Source organism: Pseudochaenichthys georgianus, chromosome 4, assembly GCF_902827115.2.
Source record: "Pseudochaenichthys georgianus chromosome 4, fPseGeo1.2, whole genome shotgun sequence".
In the NCBI taxonomy this organism is placed as follows: domain Eukaryota; kingdom Metazoa; phylum Chordata; class Actinopteri; order Perciformes; family Channichthyidae; genus Pseudochaenichthys; species Pseudochaenichthys georgianus.
In genome coordinates, this window is record NC_047506.1 from 8614989 (window position 1) to 8642984 (window position 27996).

Consider the following 27996-nt stretch of genomic DNA (forward strand, 5'->3'; position numbering starts at 1 on the left):
GCAGGGTGGGTGGAGGGGGTCCGGAGGACGGGCCTTGGCTGACAGCCCAGGGCAAGGCAGAGTTCAAAGAGGGGGTCTCGGGCGGACGGCCCGGGGGCAAGGCAGAGTTCGAGGAGGGGGTCTCAGGCGGACGGCCTGGGGGCAAGGCAGAGTTCAAAAAGGGGTTCTCGGGCGGACGGCCCGGGGGCAAGGCAGAGTCCGAGGAGGGGCGAAGACCACAGCGGGCGAACTCAGGGGACCGGGCTCGAGGGCGAAGACCGGACAGCTCCGGAGGCCGGGCAGGAGCCGGTGTCGACCGGACAGGATCCGGAGCCGGTGGGACAGGTGTCGGCAAAATTCCCCATGAAAGAGGACACAGGGCCGGCAGGACCCCCGGCAGGAGAGCAGTCGACGGAACCTCCAACGGCACAGGACATGGAGTTGGCAGGACCCACAGCGGAAGAGTAGTCAGCGGGACCTACAACGGCACAGGACATAGAGTTGGCAGGACCCCCGGTAGAAGAGTAGTCTGCGGGACCCCGAACGGGACAGGACACAGGGCCGGCAGTACCCCCGGCAGGAGAGCAGTCGGCGGGACCTCCAACGACACAGGACATAGGGTTGGCAGGACCCCCGGCAGAAGAGTAGTCGGCGGGACCTCCAACAGCACAGGACATAGGGCTGGCAGGACCCCCGGCAGAAGAGTAGTCTGCGGGGCCTACAACGGCACAGGACACAGGTTTGGCAGGACCCCCGGTAGAAGAGTAGTCGGCGGGGCCTCCAACGGCACAAGACTTAGGGTTAGCAGGACCCCTGGCAGAAGAGTAGTCGGCGGGGCCTCCAACGGGACAGGACACAGGGTTGGCAGGACCCCCGGCAGGAGAGTAGTCGGCAGGGCTTCCAATGGCACAGGACATAGGGTTGGCAGGACCCCCGGCAGAAGAGTAGTCGGCGGGGCCTCCAACGGCACAGGACATAGAGTTGGCAGGACCCCCAGCGGAACCTCCAACGACACTTGAGTAGGGACTTGAGTGGGAACTCGAGAGGTGACTTGAGAGGAATCTCGAGAGGGAACTCGATCGGAGAATCGAGAGGTGACTTGAGAGGGAACTCGAGAGGTGACTCGAGAGGGGACTCGAGAGAGGGCTTGAGAGGGGACTCGAGAGGGAACTTGAGAGGTGACTCGAGAGGTGACTTGAGAGGTGACTCGATAGGGGACTTGAGAGGGAACTCGAGAGATGACTTGAGAGGGGACTCGAGAGGGGACTCGAGAGGAGACCTGAGAGGGGACCTGAGAGGGAACTCGAGGGGAGACTTGAGAGGGAACTCGAGAGGGAACTTGAGAGGGGACTCGAGAGAGGACTCGAGATGGGACTTGAGAAGAGACTCGAGATGGGACCTGAGAAGTGTCTTGAGAGGGGACTCGGGTAGGAACTTGAGAGGAGACTCGAGAGGGAACTGGAGAGGAGACTTGAGAGGGGACTTGAGATGGAACTTGAGAGGGAAGTCGAGAGGGGACTTGAGATGGGTCTTGAGAAGGGTCTTGAGAAGGAACTTGTGTCGGTCGGTACGCCGGCAGGACACGGGGAGCTGGCGTCGGCTGGAGAGCCAGCAGGAGACGAGGTGCTGGAGTCGGCCGATACGCCGACAGGCCTTGGGGAGCTGGCGTTGGCCGGTACGCTGACAGGACTCGGAGAGCTGGCGTCGGCTGGAGAGCCAACAGGAGACGATGTGCTGGAGTCGGCCGGTACGCCGACAGGTCTCGGGGAGCTGGCGTTGGCTGGAGAGTCAACAGGAGACGAGGTGCTGGAATCGGCCGGTACGCCGACAGGACTCGGGGAGCTGGCGTCGGCCGGTAAGCCAGTCCTGGAGCCGAAACTGGAGTCGGACCATGGCTACTGGGGCCGGTACTGAAGCCGGAACCATGGCTGCTGGGACCGGAACCATGGCTGCTGGGGCTAGGACTGGGGCTGGAACCATGGCTGTGTGGGCCGGTTCTGTAGCCAGAACCATGGCTGCTGGGGCCTGAACTTGGGCCGGGACAATGGCTGTGTGGGCCGGTTCTGTAGCCGGAACCATGGCTGCTGGGCACGGAACCGGAACACGGATCCATGGCTGTGTGGGATGGTACTGGAGCACGGAACCATGGCTGTGTGGGCCGGTACTGGAGCATGGAGCCATGGCTGCTGGGGCTCGGGCTGCTAGCCTGGCCTTGCGACTCCTTCTCCTAGCAGCCGCCTGAATACACCGTGAACCTCCATAAGCCAGACGAGTTCCAGAATACGACTCCCGGCCAGGAGCAGGAACTGCGGCAGAAGCATGGGTTGACTTCAGACGGAACCCACCGAGGCGTATGGTACCAGGTTTGGAATTGGGAGCCAGGGAGCTAGCATGCCTGGGGCTAGCAGGCCGGGAATCACACACCGGGAGGATCTTTGAAATCCAGCCAGGTAAGAATTTCACCAAACCTGGTTTCTCTCTAGCCATCTGGCGCACCTCTGATAACACAGCCTCTCGCTGCTGAACTCCGGGTGCTCTCTTCCATCGATCCGAGCAGTTAGCCAAAACAAAGGAAAAATTCAATAATTCCAGCTCGGACGGATCTGCCGGGCCCATTTCTTGGTTGGTGCTTTCTGATACGCAGTGTGAAGCAGGTAGGACCCACACGCAGATAGCACTTGATAACACCTTTATTTCAAGGACTTAATTATACTTGGACAGACAAAACACTCTACGGTGAACCAGGTCACAAACAAAAGAAGCACCAACACTGAACACAGGAAGAGACTAGATACAGGGAGGGGTAATCACAAGACGAGAAACAGGGGGAGGGGAGGAGAAACACAAGGGCCACAGGTGAACACAATCAGATAACTAGACACACCAGGGAAACTAGCGACAGGAGGAAAAACACAGGGAAAAGGACCAGACAATAACCCAGGAGGAAAACATGACAGAGAGAACAGCAAAAACACCCAAACCTAGACATAGAAATGTGACATGACATGATAATCGTGACAGATAGAGCTCAGAGATGATAACCTGTATCACTGTTTTTACTGAGGGAAATTCACATCCCCCCTCTCTAATGTAAATGAGCCACCGCTGTCTTTTCAGCCAAGGTGACACAGGATTAGGGTAGGTTACGATGATAATGTATAATGTGAATCCGTCAGTGTAAATTGGAAGAAATTACAACAAAGGAAAATGCAGTGGAATATTTTACTGAAAGAAACGTCTGATACCAGAGCTTTTCGAAACGAAACCACACTCTGAATGTATATATAATGACAACGTTTCTCTCTGTCATCAGTTGTTTTGATGAAAGTAATATTTATATCGTTATGGTGGTGGTGCTTTGAGCTGCAAACAGGGGGTTGGTATTGATCCATCCCATAATGCACATCCAGGTTTGATGTATGGCTTATGAAAGGACTTTTGATATCCTCCTCCACGGTCCTGCCCTGCCTCCCACTGTTCAGGTAGCCCAGTAATGGTTTGTTGGATCAATGTCCGATAAGCAGAGCGCCACAGTGAGCCTCTGTTCTGTCCCCTTTACTCCACAACCTGGAAGATCGGATAGAACAAAGGAACCTTGAAGGAGAGCATGTTTTCTCCATCAAAAAGCAATTAACTCACGACTTCTCAGTGTAATGAGAAGCAACGTCAAGTGGCTTAATTTACAAGACTGCATTGATTGACTCTTCTGTTTTTTCTCTTGTCAGGCGTAACCGACGCAGACACCATGGTGAATATGCGGAAGGTGACCCATCAGACCATTAGCGAGGAGATGTCCAAAGCTGTTCTCCTCCCCTGCCTCTTCACCCTGCGCCCCGGGGCCAGTTCATCCCATGAGCCCCCCCGGATCAAGTGGACCAAGGTCTGGGGCCAGAGAGGCTCCGACGGCCTGCAGAAGGAGCAGTCGGTCCTGGTGGCTAAAGACAATGTGGTCAAGGTAAAGTAAACAGTCAAGCATGTGGGAAATATCTGGTGTGAAGTGGTCTCATTCTTACTCCCCTCTCTCTCTCCCTGCAGGTGAAGAAGGCCTTTCAGGGTCGTGTGATGTTGCCTGGTTACAATGAGAACCGCTACAATGCCAGTCTTGCTCTGTCAGGGCTGCGCTCCAGCGACTCGGGCCTGTACCGCTGTGAGGTCGTGGTGGGCATCAACGATGAGCAGGACACAGTTCCCCTGGAGGTCACAGGTAAATACATTTTCTTTCTGATAAAGGAAGCTTTAAATTGAAGTCACACATGGAGTGGTTTACGTCAAGATAGAGAAAACCTAGCTGTAAGCTTGTCACATTTAACAAACTTCAGGATATCTGACTAATGTTATGATATCAAATCTACCTCAAGGACCTGGATAACTCATTAAACATGCAATAAGTAGTCAATGGGCCTAGCTCCAAGCTAGTACTCTTCCCCGCTTTCCAGCAGGTGTTCTTTAGCTACATGAATCAGAGAAGCCAAAAGAACTATTAAACCGTCTACAGGTCGTAAAGCGTTACATTTTCTGCGCTCAATAACTCTTGTGGTAATTATCAAATACCAAATCATTTAAAGGTTTAAACTTTACTGTGAGGAGAGAGGTGCATTGCAAATAAACCAACATAACCGACTATATATTATATTATTCAAATTAAACCCCAGCTACAAGTTTGAAGTACTTTTAGGAGACTTAGTGTGCCTTTTAATAGAGAGAATGTTAAATGGGGTGAAAGCTATCACTAGTCCAGTCTTTAACATTTGAGCCGATGGGTTCTGGGTTAATGAAAGTGTAATCAGCTTTCTGTCATTACTTAGCAAGTAGGCACCCATAGCTGGTCTTGTTTCAACATATTATAATGTGTTTTTCTGTTGAATTTACACTGGACAGTCTCACCACTAAACTGTTAGCAAGAATCTGCTAATTACCTTTCAATCATTCATTATTTCTGTGATTCAGTATAATTTCTCTGCAAATGTTATAGTATCATCAAGTGATGAGTGTGTATATACACACACACAGTCATTATCAGAGTTTATTTCCCTCTTAGTTTTGTCCATGTTTTCACCCACACGAATAATTGTCTCAAATCAACACTCCTCGCTTTGGCAGAGTGCAGCCCCCCCCCAGTCATTATTATGAATAATAATGACCCTGTTTTTTGTGTCAGGCTAATACAGCCATTACACCCAGGGTTGTGTACTGTTAGCGTACAATGTATGATGATGTGGAGAGGTGAGGGAACCCGAACACATTAAACATCACTGACCTTGGCCACTCAGGTGCTGTTCATGCACTGAAAGCCAAATGCTAGGAACCCAGCAGTGTATGCTATTGTCAAATGGTGTTACTCTGACGGCTCTGAATGACTCTCGCTGGTCTTAAAGGTGACATGTCATGCTTTTCCGGTTATTACCCGTCCCCTTGTGTGTTATGAAGGTTTTTATGCATGTAAACGGTGTGCAGAGTCAAAACCCTCAAAGTACACCCTGTAGGGAGTAAAACTCTAACACAGAGAAGAACTCCCCAAAACGCCTCGTTGGTGAAACGTCATCATCCATTTGATTCTTCCGGGTACATCAGGACGTCATGTTGTAACCGGAACGAAATGGACCAATCCGTGGAGCCGTTACGTTAAGCCCCCGCTGATTGGTCCAAATTGACCAATCCACGGACTTCCTCACACACACGCAGCTCAGCTGATGTCTCCTCCGGGCTGCTGCTGATAACAGACAGTTGGGATCGTGGCGAAATTCTCTCTGCAGACCCATTCTCACAGCGTTTACCAACCTTTTTCTTACTCAATATCAAGCCACACTTATTGTTTTTACTTCGGCTGAGACTATGTGTGTGCTCAGGGTGAGTTTGGCTGTGTTTCGCTGTGTATCGCTAAACAAGGAAATCACACCTCCAGGGAGCTCAGCGCGATTCACAACGTGAAACAATCGGACGTTGTGAATCACCCCGAGCACACACAAAGTCTCAGCCGAAGTAAAAACAATAAGTGTGGCTTGATATTGAGAAGAAAAAGGTTGATAAACGCTGTGAGAATGGGTCTACAGAGAGAATTTCGCCGCGATCGCAACTGTCTGTTATCAGCAGCAGCCCGGAGGAGACATCAGCTGAGCTGCGTGTGTGTGAGGAAGTCTGTGGATTGGTCAATCGGAGCACACTGGGCTCACAGGGAGGGGGGCAAGAGCTCCAACGAGCCGTTTAGTGGAGAGAGTGAATACACGTAGTTTACAGAGATGCTGTATGCGAAACAATCTGAGTTTGGAAAATTGCACAGTATTTTTATTGTAATATCCCTCAACAATGGTATTATGATCAGTAGAAAGGACCATGACATGTGACCTTTAACTAAATAGATCATTCACAGTAAGATCTGTATCCAGGACACAGGCGTTTGTGGAATTACCAGACTGGCACGCGGTAGCTCACTGGAGGAGAACAATAATTACTTTTTTCTGGGTATATTAGCTGCTGAGCTTTCGTCAGATTCTTTCCAGGTCACTATTTTTAATAATAATCGTTTAGCATAATGACCACAGGGAATGACACGATGCATTATCCATGTGCACTTTTCTTCCTCATCTTCAAACCCATGCTAGTGTTGCTAACATCTGCTCATAGGCCAAGTTGCCCTTTTCTGTTACCGTCTTTGAGAGTAACAAGGATAATTTTTCCACTAACCTGTGTGTGTGTGTGTGTGTGTGTGTGTGTGTGTGTGTGTGTGTGTGTGTGTGTGTGTGTGTGTGTGTGTGTGTGTGTGTGTGTGTGTGTGTGTGTGTGTGTGTGTGTGTGTGTGTGTGTGTGTGCCACAATGTCTTTATAATTAACAAGGATGCTGTCCTGTTTTTGAAAGCTAGCAGAGCACTTCATCTTTCTCCATAGGAGCAGTCTGCATTTAGTGGGCAAGACCCCGGTCACAATGCATGGGAGACCAGTGCATCCTCCCCATCTTAGCCAATCGATTAACACCGTATGAAAACCACTCCTTCAGAGAGAAACCAATTACATAGCTGGCGAGGAGTAGCCATCTCCAGGGCTTAGTCTTAATTGGCAGTCACGCTACATGGCAGACCACAGCCGTCCTCACTCTAATTCTAGAGTGCTTAACGTATTAATTAGCAGGTATTGATGCTGCTCAGCTATATCAATATCATATTAATCCACAGTGCTCTTCTCATAGAGTAATTTGTGCGTGCCTGCCTAAGCCCCGATGAGATGTCCTTCCTCTCTTGCCATCTTTGTTCTTAATTTCTCCCCTGCTGCCTCGCTCTTACTCATTCCTTGTTTAGTCTCCATATTCTTTCTTTCTCTTGATATTGACTGGTCAATTGGCTGTGTCCCGACGTTGTTTTAGGTGGGATATGGATGCCCACTTTTACCTGCTGTGAGGACAATAGATAGAATATGAGCACATTCTAATTGTTTGAACAACTTCCTCATCAGATAGCAATGTATATCTTTGAAACCTAAAATGTTTCAGACATTCATGTCATGAATACAGTATACAGTATGCAGTCTATAGTTTGCATACACATGTGTAGATCCCTAACCATGTGTGACTATTCATACTGTTGTTAATACATTAGAGAAACCTGTAATTAGTACCACAACTTAAACAAAATCGTATCATACTCTGTGTATGTAATAAAAGTATATCATATCATATGCAGATTTAAATATTAACCGATTTTAAGTCTGCCCTTAGTGTTTACGTTACCTTTTTTTGTAGGTTCTTTAATGTTAGACCATGTTTTAGGAAACTATGCATCATACTAGTTGACAGCAGATGTCCTAACACTGCCGCATTATCAGAGTTTTGACAACGTTACTACAAATCTGTCCAAAAACAGGTTCATCTGCTTTTGAAAAATGGAGAAATACTATAGTATCATTAAAGTTAATAATTAGCAACTTTCACACAAAACGTGAGAATTATTCGAATTACATTTTGACTTCAAACAAAGTAATTGCTGTGCTGTATAATGCAGTGTAGTGTTCTAAATAATATTACCGAGGGACACCTGCTCAACGGTGCTATAATATGGGGCAACATGCAGTCATAAAGCACAGGGCCAACCCACAAGTGGTGCCTTCCTGTTCTCTGGAGACTGTGTGGGGATGTGTAAAAATGCAGAGGGTAAAAATAGAGGCATGAAGTATTGGGCATTCAACCCTCATGTGGAATAGGTCTGGGTTGTTCCAAGCCGACAGCAAACCAATTTGTCTATCTCTTGTGTACGTATTAGCCAGCGAGTTAGCATCTCTGTTTGGACACAGCCTCCAAGGAGAAAGGATGGAAAAGGAGAAAAGAAACCGAGGAAAGAACACAGGATTTACAGTATGCTCCACATTTTTGTGAAGAGAAGAATAAGACCAAGACGACACAATGGCTTGATAGCCTTTTGTCGTTGAGGAAACTGTCTCCTGCTGTGTGTGACACAAACACACATGGCCCTGCTTGTGTTTCTACGGCCAAAGCCTGGAGTGCTAATGCTCACATTTCCATGCAGGCCTCCAGCTCGCAGGAATCTCTGTCACTCTCCCATACAAAGCCAGCGAAGATAAAGGATCCGTGTTAGTAGCCAGACGGCCTCTGGCTTTCAAGTCACTGGATGTTCCTCGGGGGAACAGCACTGTGTGAATGACAGGCAAAGGTGGGAGGTGAGGGAACATTAGATGGACACTTCTAAAGCTATTCCCTTCCCATTTAAGTGGAATATATGACCCTTTCACAGCTAAAGGAATCGTATCTCACTTTGTTCCCAGTTGATTTCTTTTCCCTTCCAATTTTTCCCCTCACGTATTTGTATTCCTGTCCCCCTCTCACCTTTGTATATTGTCTCTGTGGTTCAATATGCGATGAATCCACTATATGCATCTCATTGAATGCAGCGTTTCTCTGTTTCTATCTTTGCCTTCGTTGTCTTTCCATCATGAGTGCGGTGGCTGTCTTTGCTGGCAGAAGGGTGACATTGTGTGTGTGCTGTTAAAGCAGAAAAATAAACATCACCACTCTTTTTAATACGCTGTATCCAAGGGCAACATCTATTTTCTCTAGTGATAAGCCGACCGACTGTCAGATGCAAATGAGACTCCCGTACACAGGTTGCTGAACCTTGAATGCTTCTTTTCCTCCTACACAGAGGGAACATTGCCAGTGCATGATGTGTATGTCTGGATCGGCTCCATGTGAGCGTGTAAATCGTCATGTTTTAGTGCTTCAAGGTTGTAGTTCATAAATATTACGGGGACCCAGAGGTTGCAGGTCATAAATTCTCGCAAATACTTTTCTGGAGCATCCTCCCTACTCGTTATCACATTGTGTATCTCTTTGTTACAGGTGTTGTATTTCACTACCGGGCCCCTCATGACCGCTACGCCCTGTCCTTTGCTGACGCCAAGAGAGTGTGCGTGGAGAACTCGGCAGTCATCGCAACACCAGGCCAGCTGCAGGCTACCTTTGCCGACGGATACGACAACTGTGATGCAGGCTGGCTGTCTGACCAGACTGTGCGGTGAGTTCAGAATCAGAATCAGAAACAGATTTATTTGCCACGTTAGTTGACACGTACAAGGAATTAGCTTTAGTATATATAGTGCTTACATATTGGCTCAGTCTGTAGGGAACCTTGAGAAGCTTGGAAACGAAGGGTCGCCTCGCCAGACAACAATGTTTTTAAACCTACTGTGTATAGGTGTGTGTGTGTGTGTGTGTGTGTGTGTGTGTGTGTGTGTGTGTGTGTGTGTGTGTGTGTGTGTGTGTGTGTGTGTGTGTGTGTGTGTGTGTGTGTGTGTGTGTGTGTGTGTGTGTGTGTGTGTGTGTGTGTGTGTGTGTGTGTGTGTGTGTGTGTGTGTGTGTGTGTGTGTGTGTGTGTGTGTGTGTGTGTGTGTGTGTGTGTGTGTGTGTGTGTGTGTGTGTGTAATAACATCTGAGTGAACAACTGGGGATGAATAAAGGTTTGTATTTTTCTTCTTAAACGCAATAATGAAATATAATTATATAGAAAATGAGAACAATGAGAAAAAAGTATTCATTTTTGTTGGAATAACTGAGAGGACAAACTTTACTGTCACTATGGTTACAACTGCAATGCAGATCAGTGCCGTCATTGAAAACAATTTTAAGTCCGGAAGAAATGTTGGCCTCTACAATTTCAAAATGCTGTGAAATGACTCCTTTCTTTCTTTAGTGCTAACAACAAATGATGCGATCCGTGGGCAGAACACAACGTCTACAGTCCCTGACAATCCCTTACAATGCAGCTGCATCTGAATACCCTGCTCTACATGTACATAGCAATTAGCCGTCTTAGGCTCAAAGTAACAAGGTTTGCTGGCAGCTCTTGTTTACTCGACCAGGCTGCTATTTTAAAATCTCCATTTCAACCTTATATTTTCGATAATTCGCCACATGATCAAACATCGTAACGAGAATAAATGCACTCTGCTGCTCAAGATATGTCTCAAAACAGAGAACAAAGCATGCATGCCATTTTGATCTTTTTCTGTAAACACAAAGCTGTGCAAAAATAATTGGCTCTAATTGCTTGTTTGCACACTGTAAATGCAGTTAACTACATCTGCCCCCTCTGAGCTGTCAGTCAGGCGTCTGCGTGTGCCTCAGCCTGCCAGTGTCCATAAAGTCCCTCACCATCATCAGTCAGAGCTGCTCTCCACTTCCACATCGTAATTTCTGTTGCTCCAGTCGCCAGGCAAAAACACTTTTTTCACAACCTTCCTGCGGCGCAGCTTCCTTCTTTCTTTCTCTCGTTCCGTCCTACGCTCCTGTTGTTTTCACTCAAGAGTTATCTAATTGGTCCAAATCCAGGAGGCTCTGACTGCACATCAGCCAAAAGGGAAGTGTCCAATTAATATGGTGGAGAAAATACAGACATCAGGCCTCGCTTCATCAGCCACCAAGCAGAAAGAAAGAGTCTGAGGCCAGAGAAACTACAAGACTTAGTTCTCTTGTTTTTACTGAAAACAGGTCGCTTTATGGTTATGTGCAGGGCAGGCATGTGTGTCTTATTTGATGTGTGTGTGTGTGTGTGTGTGTGTGTGTGTGTGTGTGTGTGTGTGTGTGTGTGTGTGTGTGTGTGTGTGTGTGTGTGTGTGTGTGTGTGTGTGTGTGTGTGTGTGTGTGTGTGTGTGTGTGTGTGTGTGTGTGTGTGTGTGTGTGTGTGTGTGTGTGTGTGTGTGTGTGTGTGTGTGTGTGTGTGTGTGTGTGTGTGTGTGTGTGTGTGTGTGTGTGTGTGCGTGTGTGTGTGTGTGCATCTGTGTATATGTCTGTTCCTTATACTTCATAGTCCCTGTATGCCCGGTGTAATCTTTTAATCAGCCTCTTTCCCTGTGCCCTGGTGCTGCTGAAATCAATGTTCTTGTGGAATAATTGCTCAGTTGGAGCCTGAATATAGATCGCTGTTTTCTCTGCCCCACAAGCCACTGAAGGTGGATTATTTTAACCTCTCCTTGACTTCCAGCTTCCACCTACCTTTCCCTCTCTCTCTATCTGTAGCGTTACTGGAATTCTGAAATTCCCAGAGTTATTAAACACATTTCAAAACGATTAAAAGTAAAATGGTAGGGTAATTTCCCTGTGAACCCCTCACTGCAGGCAGAATAATTAAAGGAAGCAGGATACTGTATTTATTGAATTGCTTTCCAACTGTTGTCCTGCGGTTGTTTTGACAAGTAATGAATGTTACAGTATAACTCACGCATTACATCCAGTTTCAGGAGGATATTTATATTTTTCCTCTTCTTTCTTAGGGGTAAAATATTTTGGTAATATCTGTGAGTAAGATATACTTAAACCCCTTGTATTTAGAGCAGGAGATGATGAAAGTGCTGTTCAGTTTTTATCTTATTGTGTATGCGTGTGAACACAGACTCATCCCCAGGGAGACAAGTGTGTGTGTGGCTGCTCTTTCTTTGCCAAGCTAAATGATTCTCTCTCTCTCTGTCCCCATCACTTGGATTTCTCTGCAGGTATCCCATCCAGTCGCCACGGCCCGGTTGCTATGGCGATCGCGAGGACTCACCTGGAGTCCGTAACTACGGTGATAGGTCATCCGATGAGCTGTTTGATGTCTACTGCTTTGCTAAACAGCTTCACGGTAGGGGCAGGAGCTTCATCCATACATGTGGGTTTAGTCATGCAGGAATGCACAAAGCAGGAGAGCGCTGCGACCGGGACTCACAACTGTGTTAGCACAGAGAAGAGAAAGGGCAGCGTGAGAGAAGAGTTTGTGTAAGACAGAGGGAGACAACACTGAATCCAGATGTCATGTTACAACCTTATTTAGGCAAAACATGCAACGAGTGTGTCAGTTGTGTTATCCTTAAAGGACCCCTATTATACTATTTTTAAGCATATATTATAGGTCTCAGATATATAAAAAACCTGTCTATGAAGTTTTGCATGAACAGATCATGCATTGCAGCATCCCATAATCCCCTCTGTTTCAGCCCCGTTTCAAAAGGGCTGATTCTCTGTCTGTTACTTTAGATGAAAATAAGGAGCCCCTCCCCACGCCCCTCTGAGAGAGATTTGGTTAAAAAGAACACAATGGTGCTCTAGGAGGAGATTCAGGTGATAAGGGTGGGGGGGAGGTTACCTTGGTTGGTGATTGGCTAATGGCTACACAAGCCAAAAGATCGTTATGACATCATAAAGTGGCCAAAATCTGATCAAAATCTGACAGGTTTTATATACATGGATCGGGACAAAAAGTGAGCGAATCTCTTTTCCTGAAACTTTCAGAATCTCTTTACACAGAGGAGACACATGTTTATGTATAAAAGACATTACAAAGTGGATGTTGCATGATAGGTGACCTTTAAACTTTACTTTTGCAGCACCAAAGGCAGTTGTTTTAAAGTAAGACGCTAAAGGTTAGCTCGTATGCTAACTGGTAAAGGGGTGGCATATTTTCTTACATCAGGAACAGTGCTGGTTCTTCATTTCTACGTCTCCTACTCCTGTACATCATAGATCACCAACTGGTTTACCTTTCACATGTAGATTTAGCCTAAGTCTGTTGGCCCCCCTCCTCAAACGCTGTATCCAGTTCTCTATATAAATCCGTGGTAAGCACAGCCATTATGAAAATCAAATTCAAAATCTAAACTATTTTGATTTGTTATGTATTGAAACCCGCTTTTGGTTAAGGAGGATGACAATGTATATTTCATGTAATCACTGTCCACATAAGGACTGTGTTTTCCATGTATTGTCCCATTCACTCAGCTATGTGGTTGGCTTTCGCTCCTCTTCCGATATTTCTTTTGTGTGTTGAAGTGGTAAAAGCAGGACTGGTACAAGGTACAAGAGGTACATTTTTAGATATGAATGTTCTGTATGTGACTGAGATGTTGAGCAAAGAAGATTGCATGACCCCCTGTTGACTTTGTATCCAGCAGTTCACAATTTAATTAAGTGAGATAAGCAACCTGATTGAAACGATCAGCGCGTAATTGTCTTTAATCAAACTCAAATTACGAGATGATACATAGCAGGTGTTTTCTCTCTTATTCTGTAAAAAGAAAACAACACTAGAGGTTTAATTTAAAAGCTCTGTTTTCCTATACACACCATTTACAGCAGACTTTACATATCTCTACATCCAATTATATTTCAGCATGGTTTGGTTTTCTGTAGGAGATGACTTTTAATGTAGTAAAAAAATAGTTTTAGGAATACAGTATGCACACAAATAAATGAATTATCTGCCATAACAAACAAATGAATACGTTAAATATGACCATTTTAAACAAATGTCTAATAAGGATAAAATATGTGGGGATAACAATTAAATAGATGTAAACCAAATGCATGACTGGCCGTTGACCGAGTATAAATTAGCAACTTTTCTCCTTCCAATAAATATCTCCGTCATCTTCTAGCCTTCCTCCTCAAACATCTCTTCTCAGATAATATGCTTCTGCCTCTTTCTTCTTTCATGTTGTTTGCTTCTTCACCCTTTACCTCCCCATCTCAGTTCAACAAACCAGCCGCCATGTTTTCAACTCTTAGCATAAATCTCCTGGATCCTCACGTCGAGCTTAATCAGTTCTCCGCTCTTCATTCCCACTGTCCACTCCTCCAGCTCATATTATTTTCAACACAAGCTGCCAGTGGATCTTCTGATCATAAAATTTAATTTGTGCTGCACAGACATCGTGGTCCTCTTGAGTTCTGGCCTCTGGCATCTCCACCCTTCTCCTTTCTTCTGCTCCTTCAGTCTACTTGCCTTTCTCTTAGATGCTTCTTTGCAACTGCTTTGAATTCAAAGGACTCTCTTTATATAGTCTATTCATTGAAAAACTGATGTTTTTTTAAAATGATTTTTACCCGAACAATAGTGCATTCTTATGCTGAGCAAATGCAACATTTATCTCACCACATCAAGTTCCCAACTCTTATTACATTGGAAAAGTAGTATAAGGAGGAAAAGTAAATGGATGGAACTTTTCCTTTAAACTAAAAGAAGACACTTTGAATCATGCGCACACACATAATATAAAAAGCGAGAGACTCGAATGTTGTTCCATAGTGTTTTACAACTAAACAAACCACACAACTAAAACTGGATGTTAGTCTGACGGCTGAAATGCCTCCTGTCTCACACTAACACATTTCTCTCTTCTCCTTCTTCTCCTCCCAGGTGAAGTCTTCCACTCCACTGTGACGGAGAAGTTGAGTCTGGCCACAGCCTCCACCCACTGTCACTCCCTGGGAGCCCAGCTGGCCACCGTGGGTCAGCTGTACCTCTCCTGGCAGGCCGGTCTGGACCAGTGTGACCCCGGCTGGCTCGCTGACGGCAGCGCCCGCTACCCCATCAACGTCCCGCGGAAGAACTGCGGCGGAGACGAGCCCGGCGTGCGGACCGTCTACAACAAGCCCGACCGCACTGGCTTCCCCGACACCACAGCTCTGTACGACGCCTACTGCTACCGAGGTAACGCTGCAATCTGTGTTGATAAAATTGACGATGCACCATCATTGTGGTAATTGCCATGGCAACGACAGAGGGGTCTGGGGACCTGCTTTCCATTCTGGTTTTTAATTAGCACGCCGTTTGTGTCACACATGAAGTACTTGCAAAGAGATTGTCTGACATTTGGAGCCCCCCCTGATGGATTTGAAGGCTTGTACTGTATGTTGTGTTTAGTGACGCCTGAGAGAGGGGGAAACCAACAGAAAGGGGACAGAGAGGAAGAGATAGATAGACAGTGCAGGAATGTGAACGAGTCCAACAGGGGTTTGCAGTGACTCTGTGCCTGACCTCGTCTTTTATCATGTGCCAACTGAGACTGAACGAAGTTAGTTTCATCCTCTCTTTGGATCGACTTCACGGCTCATTCTGTTCACTGTTGTTGTTTATTTACAGCATTCTTCCACAGTGATATCGTTCCTCCGGGGCGGCAGGCTTTTGCGTTGACGTAGAATGTTTGCGATTAGTTAATGCAGGCAAAAAACAAACCTTGGTTAGTTTTGAAAAAGTTTTGTAGTGTCACATGACATATTGAGGGCACTCTGGTTGGCCCTGGGGAGAAAGTCCTGAAAGACTATTTTAACAGCAACCTGACCCCTCCCTTCCTTAGCAGATTCTGCGCTCTTAGTACTACAGATTTGGCTCTGTTGAAGAAACAGATGGGTTAGTATTGGAGTTAGTTAAGCTGACAAATAGGGCATCTGTATGAGAGCAAATGGGCTTTCAAGTATCTCCAATGTGGTCTCCAGCCCATTGAACTGCCCAAGCATCAGTATGTGGCTTCCTGGTATTTTGAAGATAAGCGCACTTCTGTGATTTTGCTTGATTTAGCTTTTCTGGCTTCTATTGATTGAAGCAGAGTAATATTTGACATTTGTATTTTCACAAACAGGAAAATAAAGGTGGCAATTCCATCTCTCACAAATTCAGCGTATGGCATTTTCACTGAACAAAAACATCTGCATAACCCAATAATTTTAAATATACAATAACAGCATGAGAGCGGAGCCACAGTGCATTCGTCCAAACAAAACGTTGATAGATGAACCTCGACATTGCAACAAAGCTTTATGCACATTTACATTAATATTTAAAACTAATTGTCTTTCAGAAAGCTGAAAGTAGATAAAAATGGTAATATGTTTTGCTTAATAGCATCAATATGGCTCATGCAAATAATATTGTCAATAGAATCTCTTGAACACACTATATGCATGTTTGTTCATTTGAAAATGTTTGGATTTTATGGAAGAAAAATCAGAGCCACATGTGGTACAACTTTATCAGCCGAGCGTCGTGCAGCATGCTCTGAATTTAATATGGTTTGAGAAGCAATGCCAGGGAGGTGAGAGGTAAAGATGAGCAGATAGAGTACATCAGGTGAATAACTACCACTGTTGTGTGTTGCAGCCCACCACCCAGAGGGGGTCCAGGCTGTGGAGGCGCAGGCTTTGTACCAGGGACCCGACCCAGCAGCAGAGCCCATCTCTCCAGTCACTGAAGCCCAGCGTAGTGCCTCTTTCTCCAAAACCTCCACCTGGACTGGCCTGGTTGACTTGGACAGCGCAGGAGTCGGCTCCATCGCTGGGAACAACGACTCCTCTGAGATCTCTGAAGAGCACGTAGTCATCCATTTAAGACCGGAGGCGGTTTGGGAGGAAAAACAGGCGAGTCAACTGAGCCAGGAAGAGTCTGAAGGCCCAAAGAGCAGCAGCGCCATGAGCCTTCCAGACCAGGAGAACCATGGGGGGTCTGCTCATGAAGAAGAAGATGGTGGCTATTATGGTTCATCTGACACCCCGACGGTATCCTCCATAGCTTCTTCCACTCCCCAGTCACAGACTAGTAACAGTGTGTTGGCTGAGCTTATGAACACTCTGGTAAGGCCCTTTAGGTATTTGACAGCAGGTAAGGAGGTGGAGGAAAAGAGACTTTCAGTGCTTGAAGAAAAAGAAGGGGAGAACCAGACACAGGGGGAAGCATCCAGTAGCAACCTGAGTATACCGAGACCGAGTGGAAACAAGGGCAGCATGGACAATGCTATTCTGGAGCACAGGAGTGTATCCTCCAGGACTCCCACCAGTGGACTCCAGGCTCCAGAGGAAGGTCTGTCTGAGCAGGAGAAAGAGGTGATGCCACTGGTTCGATTAGTGCCTGCAGTCCAAAACGATGACACCACTACCCAGCCCGGAGAAACAGCCTCCAGCACGTCTTCTAACAGCCCTCCATCCAGCAGCAGTAACGGTATGAAAAATGGATTTTATCTGTGTGTGTTTGTTGTTTCACCTTTCAACCTTTTGAACTCATAACTGAGTATGAAATTGAATTATAAATTAGGGTAAATTGAAGCTGTTTTATATCAATTAGAAGCCTGTTGCATTAATACGTCGATGGTGAATGTAGGATCTGTTTATGTTGTGGTTTTTAAACAGTATCATACCCTCTATTCCACCCTCTCTTCTTTCCCCTGGAGTATGCTATAATGTATTCCTCCGCAGGGCAATTTGAAGTACTGCTGTAGATTTAATCAAACAGTAATTGCAAACAAACAAAAGAGGCATACCACATCATACCACATGCAATTCAAATTGTTGGAGTGGAGACTGTTCTTCACTTATCCTCATGTTTATCGACAGAGTGCTTTGTTTATAGTACAGGCTGTCATAGCGAGGACATGCTAAACTTGAATTAATGTAATTTGCAATAAAAGGTTTTCTCACATATGTAATGTATGTTCAGAATAGCAGACCTGCATCACAAATTACATCTTATTTATTTACTTAAGAATTGATTGGTATTAGGTGTGGAGAATGTATTACAAAGCAATGTTAAAGGTGGGGTAGGTAAGTTTGAGAAACCGGCTCGAGATCACTAGAATTTGAAAATACACAACCGGAGAAAATCTGCCACTTCCTTACAGAGCCCCTCCTCCAACACACACGCACGCGCACATGACCAATGAGGGCACGAGATAAGTTTGTGCCCCGATGGAAGGCTGACAGGCAGGTAGGCCATCCAATCCGGTTAGCCGGGCCGGCTAAACGGATTGGTCGTGCTTTTTACAGTATTACGGCTTCTACAGATGACATTTTTTTATGGATTTGTTGTCAAAGCACTTCAGATATTCATTGCTATCGGGATGTTAAGAGCATTCCATGGAATATAACAAAAAGTGTATCTCGAGCCGGTTTCTGAAACTTACCTATCCCACCTTTAATAGACATGGATGGAAGTTTAAGAAGTCTGTGTTCAGACATAAAGAGAGAAACGGTCTGGGGACTAGGAGAACGCCTGACAAGTGAAGGGGTTCATTGTTTGTGTTTTGGGTCCATGTGTGTGGGCAGAAGAGCCTGAAAGCCCCTTTGAAACATCTAAAGTGAGTGAATTAGCCTCAGGAATAGTGCGGTGCAACACACCCAAAGAAGGAAAAGGTCACCAGGTCACCTCTCATGTCTTCTTGAATCCAGCCTTGCACCAAACCCAAGATCACTTCTTTATGTGTAACTGCAGGGGTAAAGTTCGACTAAAGATTAGAGGAATGGCTCAAGGACTTACTTTTTTAGACATAGTGCTTTATAACATTTCATTTTGGAATGGTGGTGCGCCGAAATGTATCCCAGCCATGCCTTGGATTGCACTCCTTGCGATGAAAGCAATGCATAATGTTGGCCATTTGATCATATCTAAGCCACATAAATTGGTCAAGCGGTTCTTTGCATGGAGGGGGAGCTCAGGGCCCAGATCCAATCAGCTGCAGAGTAGAGGTGGATGTACGCAGAATGCAGCTGGAGAACAAAAAGGATAATGATGCACATATACACAAACAATAACAGACATCCTCCATTTGACCCTATCTACTGTAACAATGTTTTGTTGTTGCACTTCACCAAAATGGTCACGCTTTGGAGCCCTCAACGCAGACAAACTAATCCTAGGCTGAAAGTGGAGAAATGTACCAAACAGAAGCCAAATAAAGTTTAACAACACATTGAAAGAAGGAAGCTTTTCTTTAAATGAATAAAACATCGATATGGGGGAGGATTAAAACAAGTATCTCCCACAACATGATTTAATAAAGGTGATAGGCTCTTCTCACCTACCAATTGCAGGCTTTATTAATATAAATGCTGCTGTGCTACCTGAAATCCAACGCTAACCTCCATGGTATAAAGGAAAATCCAAGCTTTATTCCACATGCATTATTCACAAGCGTATCCAATTAACGTGGAGGTTGGGCTGCACCGCCGTTCCCTCTCACCTCCATCTTTGTCTCTGCCAATTAGGCCCCGGCTCTCTGAAGGTAGGCGGTAATGATCACTACAGCAAGGACGAGCATCACAGGACGGGGATGAGGAAGAGGGGAGAGGGGAGAGGGGGGAAGATGGAGGAAAGGGGGGCGAGGATAAGTCTTCCTGTCTTTAATGTTGCCATGATGGAAAGCTACCCAACTGATGTCTCTTCTTAAACCAGCATCAGTGAGCTGAATACACTCGGTTATTGCACACCTCGGGCTATCCCTTGGATCTCAACACTCCTCAGTAACTGATGGTGCCATGTTGCCTCTTTTGATTGAGGAGGGTGCAAAGCTTCGCACTGCAGACAGCCCGTCCAAGAGAGATTAGAATTTAAGTGTTGAATCAAATTACTTTGAAAAGGGCTCTGCATGTAGAGCAATGATTTAAATAATCTTCCCTGCTAATCAAAATATTTAGAACATTTTATTGAATTAAGTTTTATTTTGTAGTGCTCCTAGTGGAGTGATCTGCCTCCGAAGAGCGCATATAGAATTTGAATAAGCTCTTAAGGGTCGACTTTCTGTCATTAAACCAGTTTCTTCAATAGCAGAGACTGCATTCATGTGAGAGAAGACAGGGGGTTCTGTGCACTGACACTCAGTGGAGATGCTCCTGACATTATTCCCATGGCCATGCAATATCTTCAGCTCAGCTTTTATTGGATGCCATACAGTAAGTGCAGGTGGGATGAGGTGCCATTGGTGGCAGCTCTCTCTGTGTGTCTCTCTCATTCTCAGCCTCAATCCTCTCAATTTATCATGTCTGCCTGACCCGAGGGATTTTTCTCAGCCTGTTTACTCCAGTAAAGTGGAATCAACACAGCAGAACCACTCAAAGCAGAAGCATAAAATTACCATCTGAACAGGATTTATCTTATTTATTAAGTTTGTTTTGCTGCAGCTTTTCCATCAACAGATTAACAGAATCAGAGCTGAACTTTAACTGTGCTCGAACCATCCAAACCGTTGCCTAATTGTTTCATTTTATTTATAACATGGGTCATTACATGAATGATCAAACCAAATGAATGTGTTTAATTATCCTTACTTTCAGCAGAAAGTATGTAATTAGCTATTTGGATTATTAATAGAACAATTACGCCTCTCCACACGTCTCTTATGGAAATGAACCTCAGACTCGTAAGCCTCGCTTGGGCATAAGGCAACAGCGGACCTCTTGAATAATTGACGCACATTTTAATATTTCATGCATGGACATATTTGTGTATGTTCTCCCTCTCGTGGTAATTTGTTGTGCTGGGTTGTGTAGCACACGCCCTTCAGTATTGCTGTACTTTTCCGACATATTAACTGAACTAAGGACAGCCAAACGGTGATGATGATGATGTTAGCAACACTAGCCGGGCCTCTCGGGGACATGACTGCACTGTGGCCCGAAAAAAAAGTCACACATGCAGACTGAATGAATTATTGATGGTGTGTAGACAGTGTCTGGTTTATAGCCGTAAGCTGATAAGGTACAGTGGGCCACTTCATCTAAATAAACATGTCTAGATGGAGCTTGTTGCCAGTGCTCCTGCGTTTTTCCACTTGGCTTCTCTCACCACAGGCAAGTGTGTTCCCGCAGGAGACGGTTTGGGGTAAAAGAATCCACAGGGAATAAGAAAACGGGGACAGAGAAGAGAAGTGTGAAATTACTTTGAATACATCCTTCCAAGCTTTTGATGCGTTTGTGTCAGTGTGTGTGCACAAGTGTGTTTGAGGGATGGCTCCCATCTTTCTCTACAAACTCCAGGAACTTTTGTAGCCGCACTGATCCGCTCCACTGGTGAGGAAAGAAGCCTAAAATATCTACTTTACAGTGAATTATAATGGCTGCTTTCAGTTCACCGAAAAGTGCAGTCCGTCTTGAGCCTTTAAAAAATGGAAGGATAAAAGGAAAATAAATAGGGATGCACGATATTGGTTTTTTGAAACCGATACCGATAACTTCCTGCTTCTCAAGACCGATACCGATAACCGATAATACAAATTAAAATTACGCCACTAATTATTTTAACGCGATTAACGCATATGTATTTTTTTTCCTCGGCCGCCGCGTAGCTTCAGAGCGCATCGAGTTTAAAATACCATCTACAAGCTGATGCTGACAGCCCCGCTCCTGCCGCCCGCTTGTGGCAGACCACACTTCCACGCTCACCGGCAGGCACCGACTGGCCATCTGGAGGACCGGGAGGGTGTGTGTACGTGTGGTCCGAGCGAGCAAGAGAGAGACCTTACGTGCATTGTTGTTGTTAGCATCTGGTGCTAGCTAGCTGCGCTAACGGATATAAGGAGCTGTTTAAATGAAAACAGAGGAGCGCTCTATCCACACAACTGCGCCGAGCACTTGACTTTATGCAGGAAGCAGACAGCGGGACATTGTACGAAAAGTCAGCACACTCAGCAACATGATTGCAGCGTCCAGGCAGCTCCGGTTCGAGCATATGCCTTGAGTTGCACATAGCTCCAACGCGCGCGCGCACACACACACACACACACACACACACACACACACACACACACACACACACACACACACACGCACACACACACACACACACACACACACACACACACACACACACACACACACACACACACACACACAGTATTGTATTATTGTCTTCGTACGCTTTTAACACACCATCGTAGCGATGGCGATGTTTCAGGTGACTGATCAGGTTCGAAGTATTAGGGAGCGCTGGATTTGTGAAGAACTCCCCTCTTCCTAAACCACTAACACCACAGTACTCAATAGAGTCTGTCTGCAGACCGCAGCAAGGAGGCGTTTCCTATAGGGGCGTTTCCTATAGGGAACGACGGGAGCCGGCTCTCGCCAATAGAGTCTGTCTGCAGACCGCAGAAAGGAGGCGTTTCCTATAGGGGCGTTTCCTATAGTGAACGACGGGAGCCGGCTCTCGCCCGCGAACGAGACGTTTTTTGTTTTGTTTTTGCGGAGGGATCTAGATCGGCATGAAGGCACATTATGCAATGTGCAATGTGGACATTATCCCGCTTATTACACATGGCCACATTCTCAATAAAGTAACGACATGACTCCCAATAATAATTGAAATGCTTTTATGGATTTAGAAAAAGATTTTATTGATTTAAAAAATAGTTTTTTGTATTGATTTAAATTGACATGCATCCGCTAAGAAAAGTAGGCCGTTGTTACTGTTTGAACTAACGTAACAACGGCAGGAACTGCTTCTATAGTGTTTTTGAGGAGCTTTTTGATTACAGATTTGAAAACATCGTTGCTTGCTTTAAAAGTAGCACAATTCATTATGTCAAACCTTGAAAGATATCCCTGCCCTAATGCCAAAAGTAACTGGCAACTATGTCGCCGTAGCTATGATGTCTATGTCTGGACCGCTGCGTAAAAAGGAGGGTTTCTGACCCATTACTTCTCTTCCTACTTTTTGTCCCCCTCTTCTCCCCGCTGCAGCCTAGCAGTTGATCTCAAAGCATGCTCCCCTCTCCTGCAGGGAGAAAAACTATATGTATATACTTTATATAGGTTGATACAGTAGCCCCTTTTTTTAAATAGTTTTTATAGGTGTTGCCATCTGTTTTGTGTAGCGTGGTTCTACAAGCAAGTCAATGCATTAATTGGGTGGTATCAGAGAGTTACACGGGTCTGTAAATGCAATGAAAACAATTGGCCACAGCAAATAATTTATATTAAACATGTAATTTTTACTTTTGAATACTTTAGTACAAAGGATGTCTTGAATAATTTAAGTGATATATGTGTACACATATAAATAATTAGTCAAAACAGCGCTACATTTGATTTAATTAAAAGGTATAATATGTGGTAAACTGAAGAGCCCTTTGGGAGCCGAAAGAGCCGGCTCTTCTTGGTGAGCCAAATGATCCGGCTCAGCAAGAAGAGCCGGAATTCCCATCACTAGAACAATGACTTCTTCTGCGAGGATTTATAAAAGCAGCTGGATAAAAAAAGTTAGGAAACGCCCCTATAGGAAACGCCTCCTTGCTGCGGTCTGCAGACAGACCCATCTCACAGTACTGGCAAAACGGGAGGAGCCGTTAATATTATATAGTATTAATACTGTTATCGGTTTATCGGGATGACGTCATAATTCCTAATAATTCCTAATATTTAGCATCCCTAAAAATAAACATTTATTTGGTTTAACTCTATTTGCATATGTACAGTATATCTTCAACATACTTCAAAAAGCACATGTTAGAGAAAATTGCTATTGGTTAATGTGTTGTATTAATATATAAAAGACAATTTGGAGAGTAGAGTTTCCCATGTAGTAAGGTTTCTGCAAGAATGTTTTATTGTTTGGATTTATTATCAATTTAGTTTGATCTGGTATAATTTGTTAATAATAACTGAAGTGATTGACATATTTTACAGGAAATATTGTAGGAATCAGATGCCCCTAATCAGGTTCAGCCCCTGTAGTAAGGAGCAGTTGTTGATGACTATAAAACTCAATGATGTCTTGTGTTTTGACAAACGTAAACTGTAGTTGTTGCCTATTTAGTCAAGAATACATGATGTTGTAAAGAAAAGCATTTCATTTTCAGTAGTACTAGTCTGTTTCACGGTAAGCTCTATGAACAGATGGGACTCAAACCCAATGGATGTGGTCCAAGTTTCTACACAATTTCTACAAAGTCTAAAAAAATAGAAAATATGTTTAAAAACAAATCAGTGACATAATCCTCACATGACAGAAAATCATCACCAGACAATGCTCCCACCTGATTATTTGGAAACTGATCCCCTTGTACGTGTAATATGGGGCTCATGTAAGCCAGGCTTTAGTTTTAATTGCCAATTCCACATCCATAAAATTAAACCCACCCCCGTGCTCTCCACCCCTGTAATGGAATTGTTTTAATTAATCTATTCTGTATCTTTGTTCCCTTTAGGATTCACTGCCACAGGTCCCAACGAGAGATTGCCACCCACTGAACATGTCATGGTATCCGGGCCTCAGGGTCCCAGAGGTGGCGCTGCTTTCTCTTCAGACCCCAACAACCACTTTCGGTGGGCCATCAAATCCATGCATGCCTCTAAACTAGGTCCTCCTGGAAAGGCGCCGTTTTTGGGTAAACGCCCCACCTGGGAGCCTATGGAAGCAAAGAGTGGGCCAGTCGAGGTGATGACCCTGCCCACCTCCCTTCGACGGAACATCCCTGAAAACTATTCTGGTCAGGGGAAGGACCAGGATGCAGAAGATGTTAATGCTGCCAGAGTGGCATCAGGGGAGGAGAAGGAGATGGAGGGGAGTGGTGAGGGGAGCAACTTTCCTGATGGGTTTGGATTGAAAGCCAACAAGACTTCACTCAGCCAGACTGAGGCTGCGACTGTGGCAGAACACACTACTCTCTTCCGCTGGCAGCTGGTGCCACAGCCCACCACCACACCTTCAGACACAGCAGAGGAGGCCAGGGGAGAGATCCTCTACGTCCACAGGCCCACTGACCACCTCTCCTCTGCTCCTTCACGAAGAGGAGAAAGCAGTTCAAATCCAGGTTTCACTCCTTTATCTACAAAGAACAGCGAAGAAACCAGCGTAAAGGAGGTGGTGACATCTACACCTGAAGCTCGTATGGAGGTGCTGACAACCTCTGAAGTGACCACAGTGGAGCTTCTGACAACCAGAGACACGCAGAGGACGGGTCCTACCACCACAGCAACCACCACAGCAAACTCCTCAGAGAGCGCCACCACCGAGGAGTCGTCTATTTCCATCTCATGGGTTCAGGAAGACCGGGAGAAAACAACACCCAACCTCTCAGCGACTCCCGCAACCGGCGACGGATCTCAAACGACTACCGGCGTTGTTCAGTTGACCACTTTTGCATCCGACTCTAACGTTGGCGCCACACAAATGGAATCCAGGTCTGCCGTGTCTGAGTCCTTCGTGGTTGGAAGTCGGTGGACACCTTTCAAAACCCCAAAGTCAGAGGACCATAAAACTACAAAAGACAACAAAGACACAAACAACCCTTTCGGCATGCTCATACCCAACTGGGCCTTCGGACTCGTCCCATCAGGTAAGTGAGCTTCCCCAGTGTTCCTGATGAATGTACTTCACTGTCACCATTATCCTCGTGATTATGAGTGATTATCTAATCAGTAGCGATTTATTTCATTATGTATGCAGCTCAGCGATAGCAAGGATCATCCCTCACGTCCTCTCTGTTCTGAGGGGACATACAGTTCAGTAACATCAGTGTGTTGACTCCAATAATAATCCTCCACCTGAGTTCACAGCCTCTGCAAACCACCTGAAATATGCACACCTCTCTTATTTTTACCGTGTGCTGTCTCTTGTTGTTTCATTCTACATGTCCCCTCTCTCTCCCACGCATCATGCATTCTTAATCCGGGCTTGTTCTCTCTTCTCTCATCCTCCCACGTTGGTTTAGAGAGACGGCTCGAGACAGAGAGGCAGACCACTGACGTGAGACCAACTGGGTCCAGTGAAGTAATTAGCGGGTCAGAGCGAGTGCAATTAGGTGAACTGGGGAGAGGCGGAGGTCCTAGTCCCCATCAAATCAATGTAGACACAAACTACAAGATGGGACTTGTAATTGACTGCCGTCTCTTCTCCTTTCTCATTATTAAAGTCTGTCCGTGTTCACTCTGTTATTTTTTTCCGCGGCCAGTTGAACTTCTCGCACTCCAAACTTGTTGTTCACAGTATAAGCAGTGTATGTGCTGATTGAGTGTGCTCGCATTGATTTATTTTGGTAGTTAATGGACCTGCTGCTGTGGCAGTAAACCACAGGGTAAATTAACATAACAAACGCTATGTTTGTAATATCAACGAACACAATGTGTTTGCTTATGTTTTATGTATCAGTCTTCAATTACTGCGATATTTCTTTTATGTTTCTGCCAAAACTAATGTTATTCTTTCATTTTCGGCTCAGTGCATCTGGTATTTTCAGGTTTTTTGAAAATCCATTTACAAACTTCTGGCTCGGATCATTCGTCATCCTGCACAGCAAAGTGCATTTGTAAAACTTTTATTTATGTGTCAATACATGGAGTGGTCAGAGCCAGTAGGGATTCAGTCGCTGCACTTACATTAAGCCTTTTGTTCCCCTAGTAATGAGTCAACACCTTAAACATTCAGACAGGAATGTGCTTCTGTCAAAGGGAAATTAACAATTTGCAATATGTTGAACAGAAGTTAGCTTGCTATGTTCACTGTAAAAACTACTCACAATTACTTTTTTAAAATCTGTATTCCTTTTCTGTTACCTGCTTTCACATTTTTGTCAAAGATCTTCTCCTGGGAAGAATCACCACTTGGTTAACTCCATTGATTTGTAATTTCTACCTAAAGTGCCCCATTTTTGGTAGAAATGTTACCTTCTTCCGTTCAGTAAAACCAGAAGGGGCATCTTCTCATAACACTGTGGTTTTGGTATAAATGACAGCCACTAACCAATAAAAAGTAAACAATGCTTACTGTGGAGCATGACTGTGACACTAATATCGTCTTTTTATGTCGTAAACATAGAGAATTATTCAGATTTCTTTCAGAAATAAATAATTTGGTTTATGTAGTTGGAGCCCAGTGACACTTGCTGAATTGTAATATGTTTACTGCAGCGACTACAAGCAGACTCCTCCCTCTGAATGACCTTTTGTAGTTGTCAGTTATAGTGCAGGGAAAATTACAACAATTGTTCTCTCCCCATTACAGTGGAGAGATGGAGAGAGAGGAGGGAAAGGGCAGAAGGATAGACAGCTCTGAGGAGGAAGAATGGGGGAGAAAGAGAGAGGGGTGAGCGTGTCCTCTACTAGGCTGTAGTTGGGAGTACATAAACCTCTTTAATCAATGATCACACACTACTCTACACAGCATGGGCCTCCAGGGAGCACGTTGTTCCTCCTCAATTTCCCTTCCTTCCTTCCGTCCTTTCCTCCTCCCTTTCTTTATCTTTCTGGCCAGGTGAGCATTGCAAATGAGTTTTTATCTCAATGCTTTTTATCTGGTTAAATAAAGTTTAAATAAAAATGTACACTTCATCCAACCTTCATTCATCGTTTGTTATCAGGCCAGTCTCAGCCCCTATGTGTCCTATTTGGCCATATATCAGAGTGATAAGACACCGCTGTATAACAGCCAGTGGCTGCTCCAGAGTATTTGTGTTGGGTAATCTATGGTAGGGCTAACCCATACAGTGGTGGGGCTCAAGTCAGTATTTGCAATGTAATTACATACACGCTCCCCTTGACAGTGAAACGACACGCATGAGTTTTAGATTATTTCCCTGTCTCAATCCAAATTGAACTGTATGAAATAAAAAGGCACATTTGTCTTGTATTAAATAAAAAAAGCGACCTGGAGCCAATCCTGCAATTTCCCCACAAGTGAAACAATTGACATGCTGAAAACCCAACCCCTGCAGGGGGAGGAGATTTTTTGAAATACTAACATAAAATACACATTCTGGTACTCTCTTGAGAAGAAAAAGAAATAAATCTATTACTACACATTTAAAAAAAATGAATGCCATTTTAGTTTTTTGTTACTTTGTTCTGAAAGCTGAACCTGCTGCTCCTCACAGCGAGAAGAGGCTGTGAATGACTTTACATTGTGGATAAGGGAGGACAGCCCCCATTGTTCTGTGTGTCAAAATGAAAGACAGCCCACACACCTATCAATCATCAAACCGTGGGGTCTTATTTCATTACGTGTTGATAGAAATCAA

General features: G+C 45.1%; 1 protein-coding gene across 3 annotated transcripts in view; it reads left to right on the top strand.

Annotated features, from left to right (window-relative positions):
• Positions 1-27996, top strand: part of ncanb (neurocan b) — a 188328-nt gene that overhangs the window by 64877 nt on the left and 95455 nt on the right. For all 3 annotated transcript variants that reach the window (XM_034080376.2, XM_034080377.2, XM_034080378.2), the window contains 7 exons: positions 3705-3934; positions 4015-4183; positions 9320-9494; positions 11968-12095; positions 14646-14939; positions 16386-17219; positions 24190-25320. In XM_034080376.2, coding sequence (XP_033936267.1) covers positions 3705-3934; positions 4015-4183; positions 9320-9494; positions 11968-12095; positions 14646-14939; positions 16386-17219; positions 24190-25320 — 2961 coding nt within the window. The remainder of the gene's footprint in view (positions 1-3704; positions 3935-4014; positions 4184-9319; positions 9495-11967; positions 12096-14645; positions 14940-16385; positions 17220-24189; positions 25321-27996) is intronic.